This window comes from Symsagittifera roscoffensis, chromosome 3 (genome assembly GCF_963678635.1).
Source record: "Symsagittifera roscoffensis chromosome 3, txSymRosc1.1, whole genome shotgun sequence".
Lineage (NCBI taxonomy): Eukaryota > Metazoa > Xenacoelomorpha > Acoela > Convolutidae > Symsagittifera > Symsagittifera roscoffensis.
In genome coordinates, this window is record NC_087064.1 from 52,043,768 (window position 1) to 52,069,835 (window position 26,068).

The 26,068-nt window shown below is 38.3% G+C and overlaps 3 protein-coding genes across 3 annotated transcripts in view; all 3 read right to left on the reverse strand.

Annotated features, from left to right (window-relative positions):
* The window catches only part of LOC134842371 (dolichyl-phosphate beta-glucosyltransferase-like), a 200,720-nt gene that overhangs the window by 6,423 nt on the left and 168,229 nt on the right, over nucleotides 1–26,068 (reverse strand). The gene's annotated exons all lie outside the window — the stretch shown is intronic.
* On the reverse strand, nucleotides 94–15,395 carry LOC134842616 (tetratricopeptide repeat protein 5-like). Its single transcript, XM_063859032.1, has 4 exons — nucleotides 15,076–15,395; nucleotides 10,809–10,999; nucleotides 1,003–1,273; nucleotides 94–879 (listed from the first exon to the last, which is right to left on the reverse strand). Exons 1-4 carry the CDS (start codon nucleotides 15,392–15,394, stop codon nucleotides 242–244), a joined length of 1,419 nt encoding a protein of 472 aa, XP_063715102.1. The 5' UTR covers nucleotide 15,395; the 3' UTR covers nucleotides 94–241.
* Nucleotides 15,604–23,482, reverse strand: LOC134842176 (elongation factor-like GTPase 1). The gene is made up of 8 exons (XM_063858392.1): nucleotides 23,204–23,482; nucleotides 22,650–22,974; nucleotides 22,148–22,319; nucleotides 21,395–22,074; nucleotides 18,320–18,628; nucleotides 17,696–17,859; nucleotides 16,713–17,579; nucleotides 15,604–16,103 (listed from the first exon to the last, which is right to left on the reverse strand). Exons 1-8 carry the CDS (start codon nucleotides 23,468–23,470, stop codon nucleotides 15,663–15,665), a joined length of 3,225 nt encoding a protein of 1,074 aa, XP_063714462.1. The 5' UTR covers nucleotides 23,471–23,482; the 3' UTR covers nucleotides 15,604–15,662.

Below are 26,068 nucleotides of genomic sequence, written 5' to 3' on the forward strand. Positions count from 1 at the left end.
AAAGTAAAACAGATCGTTCTAGTGAAAGGAACTGAAAACTGATCTCTACCGGAACTGAAAACCAATGATATTCAAACTTCTATTAACAATTATTTACAAATATTTATAGGAAAAAATCTACGTGGAATAGAGATATAGATCAGTTTGCAAGCTTCAGAATATTCGCAAATTTGCCATATTTGACTGCACACTATTTAAGCTTCTACAAAACCAATTGCTATCAATCTGAACACCGTTGATTTTAACTAGCCTTTGCTTCAACTCCCACAGATGCGAATACCTGCATGCCTTTATTTCCTTTTTTCCCATTAACCACCAAATCCACAGGTGAATTGACTCTGATTAAACAAAAATTCACACTTTTCTCGGTTCGTTCTTTTTCTGAAGATTTTTGATCTTTTAATGAGAAGATTTCAAATCTATGTTCCGTAATAAAAGGTTGCCTGATCGCTAAAGAATCACCACGTTGCAGATGAAAATTGCTGGCCGCATTGAAAACTGATACGGCACATATGTCTGCGGCTGAATCTGAGGCTATGCAGAAATAGGGCGGTTGTTGTAAATTAAGACCCAGCTCTCCGATTACCTTGAGAAGACATACTTTGTCTTGATTTAAGTTTTTACTACTTGCAGGTTCGCTTTTCGAAAGCTCGCTCAAACTACACTGTTTTAAACCGATTAAAGTCTCAGTTTTAGGGTCTTTAAATGGTTCACTGAACGGTCCCAAATGACTGAGGTCAAATTTTGACACTATTTTATCAAACTGTTTCTGCTTCAATCCTCCTCTAGATGCAATCAGATCCGTCAGTTGAGTTAGTAATAACTCCATGTTAGTTGCTTGTTCTTCCGCTTCACTCCAAACAGGGTCTAACTTCGAGGCTGAAAAATGAAAATGAACCTCTTTAGACTAACAATACTATGACAGGAATGACACGTTCTTTTTTCACATTCAGTTAATATTTGAAAAACATGCGAACTGACTGAAAATCACAAAGAACAAACCTAGTTGCAGAGATTTTAGTGACTCTTCGTATTTTTCCTGGAACTTGAGTAGTATTCCGTAATTGTAGAGCAGATCACAGTTGTAATTCGACAGTTCGTCCTTGAAAGCATTTTTGTACGCTTGCAACGCCTGCTTCAACGTCTCTGGCTTCTGCCCGTCGACGAAAAACTGGGAGAAGTGAGCGTTTCCCAAAATATACCACGAGACACCATCCATGAAGTCGATCTGAATTGCTTCCTTAACCAATTTGATGGATTTCTCCATGTACTCCTAAAAGAATGTTCGATCAATACTGTCCTTGTCCAGGGCTGTCATATTGTTAACTGTTTTTAATATGTAAACTGTTAATTACATGAAAAAAAAAACACGTTAAAAACAGGGTTGTATGATTAAAATCAATTTGATTTAAATCGGATTTTAATCGTAGAATAAAAAATAAAAAAATCAACCCTTGTGGTATTCTGCCGAGTGCCGCGGTAAACATACAACCCAGCTTGCAGTATTTACATTGGTTACGTACTTCGCTCTTCATAGCATACTTTTAACTGGAAAAGTTTTTCAGCACTTTCGGATTTAATCACTCCAGTCTCAGAAATTGACTGGGAATAGAAAAATATGGGTAACTTGTGTTCTTCTTTCGGATGCTGAATCAGTAATTTTGCGTAAATTATTTGATTCTTGAAACAAAAACGCTTCTAATAAAAATCGAAAAAATCAAAGTAAAATAATAAAAATCGGATTTAAATCAATCGAGAATAAACATCAGATTTTTATGCAACCCTGGTTAAAAACAAGATTGAGTTCTAAAACTACTCAGTTAGTTGTTGAAAGAGAAAAACCAGCTTTCCAGCCTTCTCGACACCCAAAGAACTTCGAAGTTTTTCATAGGTGAGTCCGAGAATTGAGGAACACCGCTCTAATCTAGCTCTGGAGGAAATAGCAGTGACCTTGTCCAAAATCACTGCTGTCAACATTGGCTCCCTCTCCACTGGTCAAAAACCACCAACACAATTGTAATTTACAAACCAGTAAATACATGAAACTTAACAAAATGAGCTGGTTGTTTTGCAAGACGTACTCAAATGCTCTGACTACTCTTATCTTTCCGCAAATTACTAATAATTGGACTTGGTCAACTCACTTTTGCTCTCAACTGGCCTGAAAGGCGAAAAATAATCATTCTTATTATTCGACATCACACGATATACACAAGTGAAAAACAAACATTGCTCTAAAAACACAAAAAAAATCAGAAGGGAGCTACATCAAAGAAAGCCACGCTGGTTTCATACAGCAGCCAGGGTGATAGCCAGGACGAGACCTCATCCACGCCGTCTCGAAGAAGCGGACGTAAGAGAACTGCGGTCACTAAGATGGGGGGCGTAATGATTGACAGAAAGTAGTCAGAAAGTGTTGAAAGGTAAAACGGTAGTCGTCTAATTGTTAATTCCAATACAAGAGATAGTCAACTTAATCTTACAAAGTTAACATAGAGAGTGGTTGAGAACAGTATCCAAGGGTGACAGACTGTTCCAAGGACAAACACCTGCTAATCAATTAGTCTAGCACCGAGAGTGGACATTTGATTGACAGCTTCCGAAATGAACTAAATTACTCTATACAACACTTCCCTTCGATAATGAAACTTTAGTTGAATAGAAAAACGATTTCACCTGTTGATTATGAATGACTGAAAATGGTTGATTATGAATGGTTGAAAAAGAATTACTGGCTTCATGTTTGGACACAATTTAGACTTTTATAATGACAAATTTTTAACAACTAAAAGATCACTGAGCAGTGATAACGATTGAGTTTTAAGTCACTAATGACCCACCCCCTCCCTGGGTTAGAACAGTTTGAATAAAGTTTTACTAGTTGCTGTAAGTCACTTGTTTCCCTCCTTCTTGTTTTGATTGATGAAGTCAATCATTACGCCCCCCATCTTAGTGACCGCGTTCTCTTACGTCCGCTTCTTCGAGACGTCGTGGATGAGGTCTCGTCCTGGCTATCACCCTGGCTGCTGTATGAAACCAGCCTGGCTTTCTTAGATGTAGCTCCCTTTTTCTTACTGGTGGTCGTAGTATGCGACTGGTCCCCTGGATTGGACGTTCCTTGGTCCCTTGGATGATTGTCCAACTCACCGCCTCGTGCCGTAATGGTGTCCTGATCACTTCCAACATCGACGTCTGTTACTGCTGTTGCTGTTCGTTCTATAGGTGCATCGGGGGTGGTAGTTAATGGCTGCTTAGCCCGTTTTACCGAAATAATCGGCAAGTCTTTTCTGTCTTCCGATTCAGAGCCACTATTCTCAAATCGGCGCCCGATTCTTTTTCGTTGTTTGTCCGAAATTCGTTTAGTCGATCGTTCTTTAACTTCGCGCGGAGTCGGCGGTGGTAACCCTGGATGAGCTGCTCGCTTTTTCATTTCACTCGGTGGTACCGGCAATACGGATTTAGGTGCGGCTTTCGACTTCTTTGGTTTGGGCTTTGTGGCCACTCCCGATTTTCTAAGCACAATCCCATTAACTAAGGTAAATGTATGCGTACTCTCGGATCTTACTTTAGATTGAAGTTGTTTATACCTTTTTAAGTTCCTGTTCCCAGTTCGCTGGAACAACAATCAAGATGGTCCTGGTTGTCCGCTGGAGTTTACAGTTTTTAGTATCGACGGTTCGTCGTGTTGGTTGGCGGATTGGTCCTCTATTAGTCGTCGTGCATGGGCCCTGTTGTTGATGTCATATACTAAGTCTGATCGTACACTCCAGTTAGTATCAGCTGGATGGGGCATGTTCTGCGCATTTGGATCGGCGGCATCTAAACAAGCATTTTTCGTTGTTATAACCCGTGACCAATCCAGATTTTGATGATGGCTTTTTAGAAAGGTTCCGTAAAACTGTGTTCGCTTCTCTACCATGGTGCGCTTCAAAAGGCGAGATTTTTAGTGTTGAATTCTTCGAGAATCTGAGGGCACCAAGGGCCCTTTCAACCATTTCCTCCAAGGGTTCGGGATTCTTTTCTTGAGCGAAGGTAAGGATAGAATTCTTAAGACTGCCAATGGTACGCTCGACGCACCCAGTTGCTCGATGGTCGTTTACTGGCGATTTAATGATTTTAATGCCCTCCCCATTACAAAAAGCTTTAATCTCGTTTGATTTGAAACTAGTTCCCTGATCAACGTGAATTTTCCGTGGCACCCCATGGTTTGTTATATAGCTTTTCAAGAACTTCAATATCTTATCTGACCGATTGTTCCCACAAACCATTGCCGATGGCCAACGAGAAAACCGGTCGACCGCCACTAATACATATTTCCGGGATTCATTTAAGCAATTGATGGGGCCCCAAAAATCTAATTGGACTGATTCATTTGGTTCCAGTACAGTTCCAAGTTGGTTTTTCTTTAGTATCGTTTTTAAATTCATACCAGCTGCGGTACATTCAGGACACCCTTCGGCAATGGAAGCTATTGAGCGGTAAATATAAGGGTACCAGACATCTTTTGCTGCATCAAACATGTTTGTTTTCCCGTGGTGATATGCATGAATTCTATTATTAATGGCTGATTGAAGGTTAATAGGAATTACTAATTTTTCATCCATCCAAACTACGTTTTCCTTCACCGAAAAGTCATTAACGAATTGAGCATAATAGCGGTTCATTTTACTAATTTTTTCATGGATTTCAGGATCTTGTGTAACAATGAGATCGCGAATAGCGCTCAGCTGGGGGTCAGATACATAATTCGATTCTATGAACTTCAAATTAAACAGATCAGGTAATGAAGTAACTTTGTTAACGATTTTGCAATTCCGAGGGATAATTGACATACATAATAGATTCGGGTCCACGGGTGGTACTGTTTCTCCTTTGAATGCCGAGGGTAACGAGAGAGTTGTGTTCGTGTGAATTGATCTTGTTTCTTTGGTAACGGCTTCCAGTGACACATTTGGGGACAATTCTTCAATTTCGTCGCTACTGCTATTCAAACTCGGATGTTGTTTAAGAAATTTCTGCCATTTACGCATGCTTCGATCCATTCCGATTTTTGATGTTGAAATTTAGAATTTAATGATTTTGAACAACTTTGTTCTGATTTAATAATAGCCCCAACTAATCCAGTGCGTATTTCGCGTAGCCGTCGGTTCAAACCACGTGTTTGAATCTGATTGGTTGATTTTCGCTTACATGTTTTTCCGCCCTCTACCGATTCATTTCGTGACGAAATGTCCAGTCTATTTATAGATTGCTTACTTTCCGCTGTACAAATTGGTCCCTTGGATTTATTGTGTCCCTTGGATGTATTAAAACCAAGAGCGGTGCGAATTAGGTTGATCTTTGCCACCGTAAACATATTATCATACGTACTAATTGGCGTTGATTCTCTAATTGGATGACAAGATAAGTAGTCCGCCAATCCAATTTTAGCCCCTGGTTTATGTTCAATTCGAAAATCAAAGGGAACTAGTCGATCTAACCAGCGCGTTAAGCAGCTAAACATCGTTTTATTTTTCTTATTATTACCATTCAAAAGGAATATTACAGCTTTGTGGTCGGTAACGATCAAAAAACTTCGGCCCAGTATGTAATTTCGAAAGTATTCAGCCCCCCACACGACTGCCAACATCTCCAATTCGTTTGTTGAATATTTCTTTTCCGCTTCGTTAAGGTATCGCGAGGCAAACAAGATTGGGCGCCACCCTTCTGGTCTTAACTGTTCCAACACCGCACCGAGCCCGTTATGGCTTGCATCGCACACTATACGAATGTCCTTGTGGATATCAAAATGCCGTAGTTCAACAATGTCCATTAGTAGAGGTCACAGCGGCGCAGATGATTCGGCTAACGCCGGTAGATACTTGTGCAGACTGTGTATTGACCCCACGAACGATTTTAATTGCGACAAATTCCGCGGCGGCGTTAGCGCCTCTATCGGTTTTGTTTTCCTAACCAATGGAGCTATTCCAGTCGATGTTATTTTATGGCCTAGCCATTCGCATTCTCGTTGGGCGAATTTACATTTTGTTAATTTTAGAGACATATTTTCACGATCCAGTTTCTTTAAAATTTTCTCTACCGTGGCTATATGGTCTATCGCAGTTCCCTTGGTTACAACCAAAATATCGTCGATGAACGCGTGCGCCTGCGAGTATTCGGCGAGTATGCAATCCATTGCGCGTTGGAAATCCGCGGGCATTGTAGTTAGACCATAGAATCCGGTCTTGAACCGGTACGTACCCGTCGAGCGGCCTCCAATGAGAGAAAAATTACATTGTACGCTCGTTTCAGCGTTTAACGGCAATTGGCCATATGCGTATGTTAAATCCATTGTGGTGAAAAATATGTCTCCTTATTTTTTCACTAATCGTTTGCCCAACTGTGTCCATTAGTTCCTCGATATTCGGCATTTGGTATTTATTCTTATGCACTTGTTTATTTAATTCCCTCGACTCGAGTGCCAGTTTCACGGACCCATCTTTTTTTACTGTTATTACTATTGGGGACACAAAATATTTGTCCGAGCATTCTGTTCGTTTTTCGATATGACCCTGTTGCAATAGTTTATCAATTTCAGCATCCACTTTTTCTTGTAACGAAATCGGAACTCAACGCCCCTTCTGTTGTACTGGGGTGAGGTTTTCAAAAAACTCTGCTTGCACTTTGTAGTTTCTTATTTTCCCTACCCTGCTAAAAAGGTTTGAAAACTGCTTACTGAAATAGGTTTGCCAGGAATCCAACTCCCCCTCCGGTTCCAGTGCGTCCTGGTTTCCTTCTCCAATGGACATTATCTGTTCCCCTGGTGATTGTTGCACCAACTGAAATCCTAATTGGGACATCAAATCTCGTCCAATTATTGATGGTCGGTTCCCTCCGATTACTTTTATCCTCGCGTGTATCTTCCAGCCGTTGGATTGTATTGTTACCGCCATTGTTCCGATCATCTGTAGTGGATTGTTTCCATAATCCCGAAATGCATTGTCCTCCTCCGTAAGGTTATCCAATTTTACTCCTGACGTTCCCAAAGTTTTCCGCAATTCCCCAATGGTGAAGATCGAAATTGGAGATCCGCTATCGATCCACACGCGAGTGGGTTTCCCATTGACTTTAATCGGCAATTGTGCCCCAGCAACTTTCAATTCCGTGACTCTTTTATGTTTTATCGCCATTACCATATAGTCCCCGTCTGAGCTGCTCGAGTCCCACGAGTGCACCACTGGATTCTTATTAACCCAGCCAATGGAACTTGCATGTTGTGACGCTTCTTCATCCGCCGAATTTTCCAGGTGACTATCGTCAGCATTCTCCCGTATCATTCCTACGGCTCCCTGTCCCCGCTGGTTTCCACGCTTCCCCCTACAGGTACATTCGAAATGGCCAATTTTATGACAAAAATTGCATGTAACTCCTTTTGCGGGGCATCTGTCCAAATGTTCCCTGGTGAAGTTTTGTTGATCGCAGTTATAGCATCTATTGTTGTTGGGAAAGTTTCTACCTCGATTCGTTCCTCGCCCTTGGTACGAGCCCCGGCCCTTTGCACGATTGTGCCGATAACCTCCACGGATTATTCCGACTGGTTCCGATTTTATCTGGATCGCGCTGCCTCCTGATGTCGATCTTTGGGCCCCCACTGATCCCGTGGCAACATAGGATGAAGCATACTTGTTTCCCCTCTCGTACGAGAGAGCTATCCGGTAAACCTCCTCAGGTGTTTTCGTCGACCTGCATAGTTCCTTTTGTGCTTCACGGTTATTCATGTTGACGATGAATACGTCCCTTAGTCTCCGGTCCTCTAGTGTTCCAAAGTTGCACCGCGCCGCCAATCCACTTAGTACGGAATGGAATTGCTCCAAACTTTCATTGATAAACTGCTTTCGAGAAAGAAGTTGGTATGTCTCATTTCTTTCTTTCTTAAATTCAATTTCCAGTGCGTCTATCATTCGTGGGTAACGAATCGTCGAGAGATCCAGATGCGGTCGTCTTTTGTGAAGTTCATCCTGCCCCTTTTCCCCCAGACACAAATACAGAAATACAGATTTGAAATTAGTACTTGTTCCGATTCCAGTCGATTTTTTCCGTCTACTTCCTGGGACAAAGCAGTAATTTGGGCGGCTGTGAGAGTCGTGGCGTAGTAATAGTTCTTCGGGTTTATTGAGTGCTTAGCTACCATTCCCCATTGGAATCGGTTAATCCAGAATTCCCACATCATTGGCGGTTCCGTGCATTTCGCTGGCCAGAATCCCGTGATGCCCAGTGGATTCTTTCCCCCACCTGAGACTGCTGGCTGCGCCATGTTGAAAAGGTAAAACGGTTGTAGTCTAATTGTTAATTCCAATACAAGAGATAGTCAACTTAATCTTACAAAGTTAGCATAGAGAGTGGTTGAGAACAGTATCCAAGGGTGACAGACTGTTACAAGGACAAACACCTGCTAATCAATTAGTCTAGCACCGAGAGTGGACATTTGATTGACAGCTTCCGAAATGAACTAAATTACTCTATACAACATATTCGACATCACACGATATACACAAGTGAAAAACAAACATTGCTCTAAAAACACAAAAAAAATGCAGAAAATACCTAGAAAGAACACCCACTTCATAAAGAAACGAGTATTTAAAAATATAAGTCGAGTATAACAGAATTATCGTGACCAATTATTTGCCTCAAAGCAACTTTCATAAATTAGTCCACCAAATTGAAACATTGCCAACTTCGAACCTCCAAAATTCAACGAAAAAAAAAACAGCGTCGATACCATCAAAAGGCTACAGCAAACGTCTATCGAAAACTACTATTTCAATATGTGTTACTTATGTGGGTAAAGATACGGAAAACACTATAATAGTACGCTCGGGTGGGCTAATAATGGATCCAAAGTGCGTTTAGTGTCAAATTGTTTGCGCACGACGAGAAGCTTAATAGGCTCATACGCTTTACCGATGGCGTCTTAGTTTTTAGATATCAAAGACGTTGCTTTAATGAAGCGGATCAACCTCTGGTGTGACGAGAGAATCGCTGAAACAATTATCGTAACTAAATTCAATTGAGTAAAACTAAGTGACGAGAAAATCGCTGAAAAAATTCTCGGTAACTAATTTCAATTGAGTTGAACCAAGAAATAGTTAGTTTTAAAAGTTTAAAACTAACAGTTATAAGCCTTCTCGCTCGCTTGATCTGCTCAAAATTAGAAGAAAGATTGACACTGGAAAACTTTTAAGATCGTTCAAGTCACGACTGAAAGGGCTTTAATAAGATAAATCATTCGACCCATTTCGATGATTATTTGTGGAACCGGGTTTTGCGTGGAAAAAAAACAACACACTCGAATACAAAGTTTCTCCCCAATTTCAGTGGTCAGAACATTTACGATTGACATGTTTTGACACAGGCGAAAGGAGGCTTCGCACGCACGACTTGCAATACAATCAGCTAATGGGTAAAAAATAAGAAGAAACCCTCTAAATTAAAAAAATGAAATGAAAAAAAAACATAGCCAACATCCGCCACGGGCAAGTATTTGTCTCATTGTAGAAGTTTTTGAAAACAATTCCACGTACAGTTATATAATTTACCTTCCAGAATCCCAAATATCAATCCAATGAGGCAGTTGATTTGCTAGGCTTCGTACAGCAGATCTTTTTTTGGAGAAAAAATGGAATTATAAGTGAATGAGCTTTTATACCGACTATATCAAATCTGAGTAGGTAAATTTGTAAATCTGAGTAGGTAAATCTGTAAATTTACAAGCGACATTAGAAAAAACAAATTTCGAAGATGAAATGTGTTTAAAAAGCTAAAAACATGACCAGAAACAGAGCTACTGGCCAAATAATTCGAAGTAATTTTGCTATTTCGCTATTATTATTTTTTTAACCTAAGAAGTCTATATTCCGAGTATAATTTAATTTCTTTCAACTCTTTAATATAATTAAAACTTTTGTGGCAGAAGTCAAACTTTCAATAACTTGTGGCAGAAGTCAAACCTGCGGAAAAAAATTGATGACAAAAGTATAAGATACTCCTTCAAAGTATAAAGTACTTCATTCATTAACATTTTTTGATTTCTCAATGCATAGGGATATGCTTAATTATGACAGACCCAGATGCTTAATTATGACAGACCCAGATCAGTCGTACAACGCAAAGAAATCAATTAATAACTTTAATTGATCAAAAATTCAATCAACCATGTAGCTCATTTTAACGGCAACTAATTCAAACCATAGAGCCAATTTTACGACTATGAATCAAAAACATAATTCTATTAAACGAGCATAAAAAAACATAAGTTAAATTAAATGACTGCAAATAACTTAAGTTAGTCGACGCTTCCGGCTAATTAATTTTGCGGTCAAGGTTAGAACCAAAAAAGGACAAAAAAACGTCCGGTGGGGTGGTAAGCCATCCTTGTCTCAACATTTTACTTTGCAATGAGTGGGGGTCATTGGGACTTGATTATGAGTGCAATTAGTTCGTGCGTCTTATGTCACGCGTCAACAATGCTTCATTAGAATCAATGATACTGATACTAAAACAGGACTACGCTTCGCTTGTGTTTAAATCAAATTGTAATACTTGAATCAAATAAATGTTGTTTTTGCAGTCCTTTCACATAAACCCGGAGAAGGAAAATTACCAGTTTGATCTTTCATAACTGGTTCATATTGAAAAATCAGATGATCTCACGTCAGGTTTCAAAATACTTAATGATAGAAAGCAAGTAAAGATAAGATTGTGTTTCTCTAAGTTTGACTGTCCTGGGAAGTAGATCCCCTATGCTGAATGAAAATGTTCAAAATTACCATATGATGCTCTTGATCATTGCTAGCGGCTGCCACCTGTCGCATGAGGATTGAGAGATTCCTCTTGCCCTGCTTCGTAATATCTGGCTGTGAGGACTGGAGACTCTGTTCGAAACTGAGTCGGGCCCCGTCCTTATCGCCCTTCTTCCAGAAACACTCGCCCAGCTGCACGTGGATATCAGTAGTGTTTCCTTCAAGCAATGCACACCATTGTTGGAAAAGGATATGTAAAATGAAAACACATTTGCATTTAAATACGAAACTGTGTACGCTCAAATTGGGCTATTACCCCGGGGTTCACCTCGATAGACTAAAGAACAAATAAAAATTGATGTCTCATGTGATGATTATCATACAAATTCTATCTATGGAAATCGTATTATTAATAATTTTAACCAGCTGCAGAATTTCAGGTTATAATTAAAAATTGTTATCATTATTATTATTATTATAAAGGATTTACAAATCAAAATCATTTGAAGGGATTGCTCCCTGAAACACAACAATAAAATCAACGACACTGTGAGCAGTCACAGGCAAAGCGCCAAGAGCATGGACGATAGAAGTTGTAGTTTGTATGAAAGTAAGACCAGAAGAACTTCAGTAACTTCAATACTTTCGAATTTTCAAATTTGAAAGTTTTTTGAAATTTTGAAAAACCACGAAAACTTCATATCTCAGAAGCCTAAAGGGCCTTTGGAGAAAGTTGGAGGCAAGATTTGCAACCACTGAGAGTAACCTAAGAGCGCAAACATTAGTGGGATTTTCAAAATTTAATTTATTCTTATTCACTTTTTACTCTGACTGTTACTCTTTTCAGTCGAAAAAATAATACTACGGCTCAATCGAAAAAATAGTTCCCAAAAATATCTACCTAGGCATATTTTTAGCTGCAAAATTAAGTACTGATTTCCAAGAAAAGTAGTTCAGGTGCAGAATGTTTTCACAAAACAAACAGCGTCTTTCAAATAAAACGAAAAAATGTTTAGTTTAGAAGCCTAGCCAATTGCTTGTTTTTCTGTGGGAAGATACACATAGATACAAAAAATCGAAAATAATTTTGAAAGCATTTCAGCTATTTACTATAAATTGTTATATTTTATTTTATTTGTGCTTTTACTGAATTAAAAACATGGTTAAATATCGCAATGCAGTATAAGCTTAAATGAAGCTATAAATTTCTGTTTTTGAGGACAATTATTCACAGAAACAAAATTTACACATAGGCGAAGCTTATGTGACAATTTGATTCATTTCAGATAACAAAAAATTGCAACTGGATAGTTTTTCATGGAAATATTTTTTACAGAAAGATTTTATAGATATGTTGCAAGGACAAAACGGTCATTTGCAAACTTCTTATGATTCAAAAGGATCCTCTGAAAAATTCAATCTCGATAAAGGAATGAATCAAAGATGAAAAAAAAATCAAATAGAGCAAACAGACAATAGGAAAAGAGTCAATGAACACGCAAAGAAACAGAAAAAAAAACTCTGAATTGTTCTTTGAAAAAAACTGCAATTTTCGAAAATCAAAGTCAACAACCAATAACTGTTAAGATCTTCGAACTTCAAGAACACTTGTTGATTGACTTTTATTTGATAAGTTTACTTCAATTTGAAAAAACTGGATGAATAGTAAAAGTAAAGAAGAAACCATTGAAGTAAAAAAAAAAGATGCAACCAAAAAATATTCCACTCGGTCGATATGAATACACTTTTCAAAAACATAGATAAGAATTTTGGACAGCTTAAAAAACTGAGCACGCACCTTTAAAATAGGGCGCAGCACGCGGATAGGCCGCATGGCACACCTGTGACAGCCAAATCAAAAACGACTAGCGTGTAACTCACCTCCGGTTCCTCGAACTTTTGACAACTCATTAAAACGACATACATTCGAAACAAAATCTGAAACCTCTGATTGTTTCTAACAGCACCCAATTACAGGGTTGATGATTTCAAATTTGAAAGTTTTTTTGAAGTTTTGAAAACCACTAAAACTTCTTATCTCAGAAACCTAAAGGGCCTTTGGAGAAAGTTGGAGGCAAGATTTGCAACCACTGAGAGTAACCTGAGAGCGCAAACCTTAGTGGGATTTTCAAAATTTAATTTATTCTTTTTCACTTTTTACTCTGACTGTTACTCTTTTCAGTCGAAAAAACAATACTACGGCTCAATCGAAAAAATAGTTCCCAAAAACATTTATCTAGGCATATTTTTAGCTGCAAAATTAAACACTGATTTCAAAGAAAAGTAGTTCAGGTGCAGAATGTTTTCACAAAACAAAAAGCGTCTTTCAAATAAAACGTAAAACTGTTTAGTTTAGAAGCCTAACCAATTGCGTGTTTTTCTGTGGGAAGATACACAGATACAAAAAATCGAAAAAAATTTTGAAAGCATTTCAGCTATTTATTTTATTTGTGCTTTTACTGAATTAAAAACATGGTTAAAAATCGCAATGCAGTATAAGCTTAAATGAAGCTATAAATTTCTATTTTTGAGGACAATTATTCACAGAAACAAAATTTACACATAGACGAAGCTTATATGACAATTTGATGCATTTAAGATACCAAAAAACTGCAACTGGATAGTTTTTCACGTAAATATTTTTTACGGAAATATTTTATAGATAGTTTTTCATGGAAATATTTTTGACAGAAAGGTTTTATAGATATGTTGCAAGGACAGAACGGTCATTTGCAAAATTCTTATGATTCAAAAGGATCCTCTGAAAAAATCAATCTCGATAAAGGAATGAATCAAAGATGAAAAAAATCAAATATAGCAAACAGACAATAGGAAAAGAGTCAATGAACACGCAAGGAAACAGAAAAAAACACCGATTTGTTCTTTGAAAAAAACTGCAATTTTCGAAAATCAAAGTCAACAACCAAAAACTGTTAAGATCTTCGAACTTCAAGAACACTTGTTGATTGACTTTTATTTGATAAGTTTACTTCAATTTGAAAAAACTGGATGAATAGTAAAAGTAAAGAAGAAACCATTGAAGTAAAAAAAGATGGAACCAAAAAAATATCCCACTCGGTTGATATGAATACATTTTTGAAAAAAATAGATAAGAATTTTGGACAGCTTAAAAAACTGAGCACGCACCTTTAAAATGTGTGCCACGCGGATAGGCCGCATGGCACACCTGTCACAGCCAAATCAAAAACGACTAGCGTGTAATCCACCTCCGGTTCCTCGAACTTTAGACAACTCATTAAAACGACATACATTCGAAACAAAATCTGACACCTCTGATTGTACTCTAACAGCACCCAATTGATGATTTCAAATTTGAAAGTTTTTTTTTGAAATTTTGAAAACCACTAAAACTTCTTACCTCAGAAACCTAAAGGGCCTTTGGAGAAAGTTGGAGGCAAGATTTGCAACCACTGAGAGTAACCTGAGAGCGCAAACCTTAGTGGGATATTCAAAATTTAATTTATTCTTATTCACTTTTTTCGAAAAACATTAGAAAAATGTAATATCTTGGAAACAAAAAATTTTTCTGCAGTCATATCTGTAGCAAAAATTTTCAACACCTGAGACTACCCTGACAGCACCCAGCTACAGTGTTAGGAATTACATATTTCTTGAATATTTTAAACCTAAATTCCCGAATAACTTTGAAAAAATCATAAGAAACGTCATAGCTTAAAAACTAAAGGATTTGTGCATTCATATTTGGAGGCAAGTTTCGCAACGCCTGCGAGTATACTGAAAAAATGGCTTTCTCATTAAAAGAGTCGATATCCCAAATTTAGACAGGTTTTTTATAGGTAAGTTCTTTGAAATTTTTTTTTTGAAAAAATCATTTAAAAAACGGCAGATTTCGAAAAAGAAAAGCCTTTGGGCAGTCGAATTTGGACGCAAGGTTCACAATCCCTGAGAGCACTTTCACAGTACCCAACTGTAGGTTAGAAATTTCAAACTATTTTAAATCGAGGTTTTCTGAAGATTTTGGAGAAAAAAACGTCAAATCTCAAAAACTAATGATTTGAGCAGACATATTTGGAGGCAAGAGTCAAAATTCCTGGTAGAACCCTGACAGTATCCCACTAATGAGTGAAATTAAAACTGAATTCAAACTGGAAAATCGAAAAAAATCTTAATCATAGCAATATACGATTTAGCTTAAATGTGAAAAAATTGTCGTTTAACTTGCAAAAATAATACGTTGAAAAAGCTTAAACATGGCGAGATGGTGAAGCCGCATTAAAATATATAATGGATTTTTAAAATTTTTGCCTCCTACCTAACTCGGGGTTCAATTTCAGAGCTTTCGTTAACATTTCCTGGCACAGAGGGTCAAAAGCAGAAGAAGCATTTCGTGCTTTCCCTTCAATCCAACAGAGATTGGCCAACTGCTGTCGACTCAAACCTTCATCACCTCTCTCGTTGCAATACTTGCAGGCATCATTCTTGACATCTTTTATCGATTCTACTATTTCTTCGACCTTCGAATTAATTCTTTCATCTTTTAAAGACGCATCTTCAATTGGATGGATAAGAAAATAGTTTTTGCGAAATTCGTATAGATCTTTCAGTTTCAGCTCCAACTTTTCAAACGACATATTGTCTGAAAAATCCGTGCATTAAAAAAGTGATTTTTAAAAATTGAAATGTAAAATTGAGCATCCTCAAACGAAGACTACAAGAGAGGAAGTTAACAAAGCCTCGCTATTGAGTTTCTTCGTCAAAATAAAAAAAGAGTGCTCCTTGTGCTATTAACATACATGCACTTGAATACACTGACTTTTTTACGAGCTAAAAAAACCCTGCGTAATAATTCGAGCTACACTAAAAGCGAAAAAGTTAATAATTATTATCATAAATTGTAAATCATTTCTTCTTGCTGAGAGTACGTTGCTTTTCGGCTGACTCTACTACTTTGAAATGCGTCGAAAGCCCTTTCCTTTTCCTTATTTTAGTCACTGACTTCAGGGCAAAGTTCTCGGTGTCGGCGACGTCTCCATAAAGTGTCTTTTCCTCCTCTGTTGTTGGAACCCAGGATGGATCCTCCTGAATAACAGCCCAATGACTGAAAATTAACTGTGGGTATGCCCTGCCGGATGTTTTCAGCCTCATTTCACTGACGAATCCAAAACTCTCCTCAACTGGTAGTGATGCCTCAATGTGGTATGCAGTTAGATCGTCAGTCATATCTTCCTGTATTATGAGACCACGTCGTCTATTCAAAACAGCGTACACTGCTCCAAGTTTTTCACTTGAGACGGTGATGTCGCATTTATACATCGCTTCCATTAGTCTGCACGGCTGACACTAAATCAAATACTTGTAACTTATATACTTTTCAACTCTCCAGTAAGGTATTATATTATTGAAGTGAAAAAAAAAACGGTTCAAAATACATCCCAAAATTCTCGCAAAATCGACAAAACTAGTTTTTTAAATTTACATTTTAGCAACGATAACTGTTATCAGATATTCTGAGCTACTAGAAGTTTTGCCCAATGCTCTTACAAAAGTAGGATTCCCTTAGGGATTCATTACTTGTTGCATTACTTATAGCATAGAACTTGTATCAATTGACGTCCCAATTCAAAAAACTAAACATAGCCAACAGATGGATTTTTAAAATCCGTTGACGAGTGTCAAAATTTCGATGACACCTACCTAATTCACACATAGCCGACAAACAGTTAAAAAAGTGTCAATGAACTCGACATAACCGAAAAAAAACGACCGACCATTGTTGAAGTATTGACGAAGAAAAAAATGCGTGGCCTATAAGTTAAAGCTATTTGAATTTCAAGAATATTTAATGAGTGATACTTTTTGAGTCTTTTACTAACGTGCTACAACTGACGCATTATTGACTGAGGGCACCTAGTCGGGGTTTCACTTCCAACAATTAGCTTATGGCTTTACCTGTATAGCTTTTCTGATAGTTTCTCTGCTACTCGAAATCAACTTTCCAGACATGGCTGTGAAACAAGAAACCGAAGACCCCGCTCCACTATTACTCTCGTGATTGACACTATCTGCATCGTGTACTTCTTTATTCGCTTGCAAATGCTGTTCGCTCGAATGCACATTCCACTCGTGAACAAACACTGCGACTCCTATGAGTGGCTCCTCGGCCAGAGGACCGGAGGCAGTTGCCAGCTGGAACCCGTGAGATATACTACTGTCACACTCTCTTAGCCAATCGAACGATGCATTTCCTTGCGCCAGGTCAAAAATTGATGGTCGATCATAATTATTACATAGATTGATCAAAACATTAGCGCCCACGCGGTTCGGTCCCAGACTCCAAATTTTATCTTTGAACTTTCCCCAAAACGATCCCTCCTCTTCTAGGGTGGTTTTAAACTTATCAATAAACAATTCTAGCTCAGATTTAGCTTCTGGTATCAGATCGCCTAGCTCCAATTCTTGTCTCAACAGACGATCAAGGTTTTTCAGTGCAACTGAGTTTTCAAGCAACAATTGCACGATGCTTACAGGTAACGGTTTAGCAGAAAATTTGAGAGAAAAAAGTGGTTCTGACACTTGTGCGTAAATATCTGCTTTCTTCGAGTTGACAATCCGCTCGTTTGCTCTGTCCAATTTCGGTGGCAGAATTATAGTCTCTCTGTATGGAACTATCGGATCCGATGCAATTATTGGTACTTGGGCGAATTCTTCGAGGTCTTTCAGACACCTTTCAAGATGCAATTCACCAGCTGTGAGTAAAACATGCTCTCCAGTTTCTTGCAGCAAAACTTGTACGTTCGTGTCAGCTTGATTCAGTAGCTACAACAGAAGAAAAACAACTCAAAGTTCAAATCTCATTGACAAATACAACGAAACCTTTCGTTATTTTTTGTTTCACACTCGTTTATTTGTCCGTAATTCCATTCCGTACTCACCTTGAGTGCCTTGATAAGACTGCCCAAATCAGATGACTTGGGAGTGTTGACTGCGACTCTGATGATTCCCAGCGAGCTCTCATTTAGAGCGGTGAATGCTGGACACAGTAGAGTCGACGAAACTGTTGCACTTTTAACTATGCACTTAGAGAGGCCCGAAATACCTGAAAACAGTCATTATCTTAATTAAGATACTACGAATAATAACCAATAGAATTTTTCATTCCAAACGTCTTGCATCAAAACAACAACAATTACAGATTGATTTCCAATTTCATTCTTAAGACATTTATTCAAAAGCTTATCTTTTTCAACTGGTTCCTATGGCTGATTAACCGATTCAGTCTCATCCGACTGACTGAACCAAACAAGAAAAAATGTATCCATTTTGTTTCTCATTATTTTTCGTGATAAAAATACGTGTGGTTGAAACATGTTCTGTGCTACCTACCCAGCAACCTGTTATCTTTGTTAAAATTAGCATGCAACTTTTTTATTCGTAACATTGAGAAATTTTATTTGTCCTTTTATTGCAAATTTTGCCCGAAATTGCAAGTGATACTCGCAAACTCAATTTAGTATTAAAAACTTTTTGTCTTGAAATCAAAATCTTGCTAATATTACCCAAAATATTGCCGGCGGGAACTGCGTCAACCAGTTCTAGCTCGCGTCCCATCAGAACGTATACATTGTCGATTGTGACTCTCAGTGCGTGAACTCCAAGTCCCGTAGTTTCGATTCCTCCTTCATTCTGAGAATCTCTGACATAGTTTTCCAGCTCAGCTTGAGAGGCCGAACTTGGATCATGCTTGGGACCGAGGACGAATATTTCTTGACCTTTTCTCAGAGTGCCGCTGAAAATTCGGGCGAAGGCTACAAACTCAGTAGAACCACAGTTGTCTTCGAACTGCACGGAGGGTTCCGGAGTAGATTCTGAAAAAAAAATTGTTTCATCCAGTTGTTTAAGCAAAATGAGGAAAAACTTTACCAGGCGCCATCCAATGAATGGAAGCAGTAATACATGCATTCTAAGAGCATACTACTAGACTTTTCAACTTTCGATTTTTCTTGTAAAAAGAACATTCGATACGTTTTAACGGTAAATTTCACACAAAACTTTATAGACAACAATTTTAACAAAACACTTTCGTTCTAGGTTTTTCGAACGTCAAAATGTACTTAGTTATGGTAGCTAGGCGCCAGAGCGAAAATTTGATTTTTTTTTTCAAAATTTGGAAACCTGAATAAATTCCTCCGTATTGTCAAAATGCACAATACATCCCGTACTCATTTTCTTTAAAAAAAAACATGCTTAACCAAGGTGGCCAATATTGGGTTCTCAGAGCTGCTCATACTACCTGGAAAAAACGTGTAATGTGTACGCCTGCTTAGATTTTGGATTTTGAACGAATCAGCCACGAAGCTCGACGAAAAAAATTGGCATTGATATTCATTTGCTGGCACTGATCGCACTGTCAGATCACGCTTCGCACTGATACCGTGGCCACCCCGTTAACAATGTTGTTTGTTTCTTTCCAAATCGAATGATCTTTTCCATAACAGCCGCGTTTGCAATATAAAGCCATTTCGATCATATGTTCTTATAAAAATATATCTAACGAGGGATAATCTACAGATATATTAAAATGAAGTTTGTGTATGTCAATAAACATCTAGAATAATGATCGTACGAGCGGGGAAAATACCATGTATGTAAAAATGAATACGAGGAGCGCTATTAGCTGTGACTTTACAACTGCACAGAAACTTACCTACAAAAGGGGTAAAAAGACACTAGAATAATTTGATGATATTAGATCCGTGATGTCTTGTATATAATGTACATTGAAAACTGATACATAATGAATGTTAGTTTTAGTTTCCTAGAGTTTTAAGGCCAGAGTCTTCAGGCTAATGGCGTACCCCATCTCGTTATTTTTCACCGTCCGTGCACTTTAATGGCTACTGTTTTGCGCCCGGCTGGATCAGTAGAATGTTTCCAATCATCACCCCACCTATCAAAGTAATTAGCTACAGTGAGCAGCTAGAAATCGAGGCTTTCTTTGTGCGTTCTGTTCTATTACCCGAAAATGAATTGAACTTTCTTTCTTGCTCATTTAAATAAGAAACCTTTCATTGATTCTACTTGCAGTTGTTACAGATTATCATTGAAATTTTGCCCAGAAAGAGTGCCCCCGCAAAAATTAAGTAGATAGATTGTCAGACTCTGTTGCGCTCATCAGTATATTGACTGAAAAAGTGGTTTACCTCGAAAACAAAGTTTCCAAACGACAAGATTGTTAATGATCAAAATGAATCCATCATTTTTTGAAATATGAGATAACTGAACTGAAAAAAAAAAAAACGGTTCCTGCTTCGGAAACGCTATTCATGCAAGGACTGCGGCTTGATATTCTCAAATTGCAATATTTATGACAGAAATTATGTTTCACTTTCACAGTTTAAAAAAGATGTCTGCAATCTTTTTTATCATTATTTTGGATAAAGTATTGCTCAAGGCCTTTCATCCACTGCCGCCATACTCAACTAAGACCATTTCAAGATTTATTGAGAAATTTGTGTTCTTTGCCGATAAGGACGTCAGATAGGAAAGGAAAGCCACTAATTCGGGTGCCTGGTTGCCTTGATGTCTACCCCCCGTTTGCTGGCTTTGAACAAGACGAAACAAGAAAAAATTAAATTCGATTTCATGTTTTTCTTCTACTTTAATTCTACTTTTTCCGACAGGTCCACGCTCAAGCCCGTTATCTCTGTTACACTAAACGTTATCGGAAATTAAAAAATTGTTCGGGTCAATTTCCTGTCTTGCAATCATTCCCCAATCGAATCTGATAATCCAGTTCTAAAAAAAAGCGGTTCTGGTGTGCAGAGTTCAAAAGCGTAGCAAGGTTGAGTGAATTTTTCATGTTGAAGGAAAGCTGCACCATAGTGAAGTAGCAAAAGTTTCCAGTTCAAAAAAATCAATTCTAAGGATTTATAATTAATTAGCACAATTAATCTCCAAAATCAATCAGCAGACTCAAGGTGTCGAGCAAATACACACGTTGCAACAATGTCAAAAGACGACAGACAGATTTTCAAGCAGGTTACTAGACATTTAATTACTTTACAATCTCAAAGACACTGCATTTACAGGATGGATTTGAATCCTTTACGCCGTGAATACGAATCTAGGATGCAAATGGCGTCAAGCTCATAACAAGGACTCATATTCTACCACAAGCGTTGCAGAAACTTCATCTCGTAAGTGTTATATTAAAAAAGTAATTAGGCTCAATTATAGAGATCGATCCTTTTTCATTATATCGAACGAACCTGAATTTGCTATTCTGAAAAAATCTAGATACAATGAGGCGAAGCTGCGATTCGCAAACACTAGCGTCAGATTCGAACCTGCGACTTGAGTGTCAGATTCGAACCTGCGACCTCGAGATTTGAGTCTTACGTCCATAGCTCTGATTTACAGACGCTGAAAGATCGGTGAACACTAGCCGCAAACAAGGTTATGAAATTTTCAATGTTAGAGATCGTGATTATAGCAAAAGTGCTACCAAATGCACTTTTATTTGCGAGATAGGTTGGAAAAACGTGGACTCAATCTAATACACTGCGCTGGTAAGTGCAATAAAATGCCCGTAGCAACAGGAGCCTTAAGGTTAATTTTGATCAATTTAATACCTGTTTTTGAGTTCAGTGTTTCTGCGCAGTCAGCAACATGTTCGTTTTCCAAGTTGACTTCGTTCATTTTTCTTATCACCTCTTCCCGCTTAATTGCCATTTCATCGCTACTCATTTGAATTTTTCTGTTTTCAGGCAGTTCTTTTCTATCATAGGGAACCATCTTGGAAACGTACACAATCACCGGTTCATTGCTAGAGGCGCTACATTTTGTGAAAGACTCTTTTAAACGTTTGGTTGCTTCTGGCCAATTTTCATACGTTTTATTATCTGTCGTAAACAGAGACAAAACACGGTCGTCTGACAAACTGTTAGGGGGAGGTACGATTTGACAAACTGCTGATAAAACAGTATCACTTATCGGCAACCACTGACTCATAACACTTACCAATGCAGGTCGTGGGTCTTTATACTGTGTATCTCTCAATGATAATTTCACACCCAACGAGTTGCATATTTTGGTCATCTGCTCTTTGTTTTTGCTGCTCGCAGATTCGTACACAGACCAAATATTTTCAAGGATCAGTTGCACAAAAAGAGGCTTTTTGCCTTTCTTCCAGGCGTTATTGAAGATTTTTCGCTGTTTGTAATTGACGTAATAGTTTCCCCACAATGTTTTCTTAAGTGATTCTACTTTAAAACCCAGTTTTGAAGCGAAGAATTTAGCGAATGTCTCGATTCTGAAATCAATTTTACTCTGAAGCAAATACTTTCACATGTATCTTATTTACATAAGAACAAAACTCAACTTACGTGAAGGCCCAGCCATCAATTGCACTGGCAAAAATAACATTGTTGTTTTCGGGTGCAAAATAAATTTTTGCCTTTTCGCTTTCATCATCGTCGTCAATTGCTGTTGTATCATATACAATATCCTCGTTTTCATCCTGATCCTCGAGTTCATAATTAGTTTTGTGTTCTTCTTCTTAAGTCGGAGGGTTGATCAAACGTATCTTTCATACATACATTTGAAAGCATTTCATTGAAAAGATATTGACGTTTCAGAACCGCACATTTGGGGTCAAAAGAATTCAGAATAATTTTTAACACTTGGTTCTCGTTTTTGTTTTCAGCAAAGAAACGTGATACGTCCCAAGAGACGATTTTCTATATTTGCAACAAAAGAGTAAAATTTTCCAATAACAATTTTTTTGCTCTTTCCCATAGAAGTCACCCCTTCAGCCAGAAAAGAAAAACTCTATTTTAAGTGTTTTTGGATATCTATAATGGAATTTTTTTCACTTGATCAACCAACCCTGTTCCATGGCAGTCAAAACATCTGATTGGTTCATGCCAGCTGTGATGCAGTTGACCTCTTCTAGAAGTTTACTAAGTCTGTAGTACGCATCTTGTGGCGTTAGATTCAGCTCAGTTATGAGGCGATCCATTTTGTTAATAACAAGAAGAGGGGTGATTTTCCCCTGCCATATCTGTCTCAAGACAGCATGCGTTTGTGGACATACTCCCTCTACTACGTCCACAATTACTACAGCTCCATCGCAAAGTCTAACTGCGGTGGATACTTCTGAGGAGAAGTCTACGTGACCAGGTGAATCGATTAAGTTGATCAGATGTTCTCTCTAAAACGAAAACAAAACTTTCACAAAAAAACACTCGATCCCTCTATGCCAGGTTATTCATACACTACCTGAGGTTAATTGAAGCATTGATGAAAAACGAACAGCAGACTAGGATTTTATGCTCCAATCAACTATTTTCTGTTTGATTATGAAAAAAAAATCGGTGTTTCAGAAAAAATCTCAGGACGGGCCCTTGCATTCTTAATTTATGATGCTAAATTCATTTTACCGTTGCATTCGAATACTTCAGGGTAATAGAGCTTGCTTTCATTGTAATTCCTCGCTGCTGCTCATCTTCTCTGCTATCCATGTAGCGAAGCGTACCAGCTAGTCGTTTTGAAATGATGCCGTTGGAGGCAATCAACGAGTCAGCCAAGGTTGTTTTCCCATGGTCAACATGAGCCAAAATGCAGCAGTTTCTGATGCAAGACGGATTTCTTTGCAACTCAGTAAGTTTCTCAAGGGTCACAACTTTGGCTTGCGGTTGCGTGCTCATTTCACATCTACTTAACTAAAAAATTGACTTCAGAGAGTTCAAGCCGATTCAAAAAACTTTGTAACATTCGTCTACTGCAGTCACACATGAGGCTTAAGAAAAATAGGCCCTATAACTATTGGCTCAAGAGTCAGGGACACTATCTCTTGTGTTTTTCCACCTCAAATCAGTCGGAGCCAATTCGGTTCGTGTAACATTCGCCCGGAAGATACATATCGACGGATAACAAAACTAAGTCTTAAGACTACCGGCTAGCGTCTAAACAGAGCTTTGCATGTTTTTCACCGTCTCTACCAAGCCAGTACTTTTCGGTGGTCTTTCTTACATCGGGTCGACAAAAACGTTACTGCTCTCCGGCTTCGACCAGAACGCTCAAATTAACTGAATTACATGCAAAAATAGTGAGCTCATGGCTGGGTCTCTGTATCCCCAGACCACGAGGTCACTCCTAAAAACAGGGCTACTACTTATCATATTACTATTGTTTTTGTTCAGTAGATAAAAATCATCATCTCCATCGAAGATGGATCAACCCTTTCCCCCAACTCCTAGCTTCTCATCCTTATCAAAATGAATCCAGTTGTTAATTAAATTCAATTCAGGACATGACAAGAAGCTAAAAGTTTATATAAAAGGCTAAAAGTTCCAGTCCCGAAACCCTTCCGGATTCTTGAATCCAGTGAATCAAGCTCCTCAAGTTCAACTTCACACCAATCCGGAAGGCTGGTTCTCACCCTTCACCGTTGTTGGCGACGGTCTTGCAACTATTGTAGCAGCACAATAGTTGCAACTTGGAACGTTCTCTGCTATTGTAGTTCGTTGTCGTTTTTCTTTAATCTCGATTTTCGTTCTGTTCGCAATCACAGATAAAGTTGTTCTGTTTTTCACTCGCTTTTTGTTAAAATGGCCGTTTCAGCATTTCTCAGAAATGTGACGTCATCATTCGAATTTTTGAAAATTTAAAATACTAGAATATTCTAGCCCTCACCGTTTGGCTAAACGTTCCAATAACGTCGCTAATCCTTCGAAATCATCAACTCGGAAGGCTTACTGCTCAAAATTCGAATCCTGCATAAATTGCATTTTGGCCATTCTGGTCGAATGTCACATACTCCCCGGACAGTCCGGTCAATGTCCTCATTGAATCGCGCAATGTTCTAAATGGTTACAGTGTCATCGAACAGAATTTACAAAATGCACGAAATTACTTTTACCTACGTCACATCGACTCACTGCAGAATATAAATGGCATCATACTACATCACTATAGCCTTCAAATTCTTTCATTAATCTGCACATTGAGGATATGACTTAAGATAAAACATATTTTCTGACTTCCAGTGTCAATGTCCCGATTGAAACTTTTTCTCCTAGATTTAAAAGGTGTTGGCTTGCAGGACAGTCCTGCCAACCAACAAGCTAAAATTATCCTACTATGCTCCTTCCCTTCGGAAATCTTGCTTGTTTATTGCCCTGAATATTAAAACTAAGAAACTTTGTGGTTAGAAAGAACAATGCAACAACCTCCCTCCTCAAGAAGTTACTCAAGTTTTTCATGTCACCACAAAGTGATCAGTCTTCCTAAGTGATTAAAAACAATCATGCAGACTGGAATATTTAAGTATACTCTTCCCTCAAGCCTTTCTAAATAAATCATAAGTGAGTGTCTCTAAAGCCACTTCAACTAAAACCAAAATGCAAATTTATAAATGCAACAATTTCAAAACTCAACAAAATGTTTCAGTTTTCAATTACAACTTGGTTGCTTGGTTTCTCACTTGAGTTTTTCACACAAATAAAACAATTCTGAGTTTTGACTTTTCTTCATCATTCCTTTGTTCTCTTCTTTTTTCGTCGTTTAGAAGTTCTAAAACTTCTAAATTCTTCTAATTTTCTTTCTTGCTGCCTCTTGTTTTCTCGACCATTCGTCAATGCTCCATTTCCTCCTCCTGTGACACTGACTCCGCACTCTCGGTTTCCGTGTCTTGTAGCACGTCATTGACTATCCTGACGCTGTTGGAAGCCGTCCTCCAACACTTCTGCTCTTCCACCCTCTGTTTACAGCAAGGTAGGGGATCCACGTTTGATACTCTGTTTCTACAGAAGCTGTTGTGGAGACACAACGTCACGTTTCTCTCCAAATCTTCTTTCAGCATCTCTGCCTTCTCATTTCCACTACGCTCGCTCGTCCTGGAAATTCTTTTCACAGCGGTGGTCACTGCATTCCGATGGGTCACGAAAGCTCGCTTGAAAGCTCCTGCCCCAATGTCCAGCTGATATTCACTGTACACTCTGCCATGTTTCGACATATGCTTTTTCGCATACTCGTACAACCATGCAGTCATGTAAGCTCTGAACCATGGCATCAATCGTTTTCTTGCCCATATCTTCTTCACTTCCATTGGAATGTTTAGAACTTTGCACATTGTCTCAAAAAGATCTAAATCTTTTAGACAATCTAATTTCTGCAATTGTTCTCTCGTCGGTGCCTCCTGTCTATTATTTTCTCTCACATGAGCTTCCAGCCATCGCATCGCCATCATAACTCCCACTATCACTATTGTTATGGGCTGTGATGAATCTGGTAAACCCATGGAG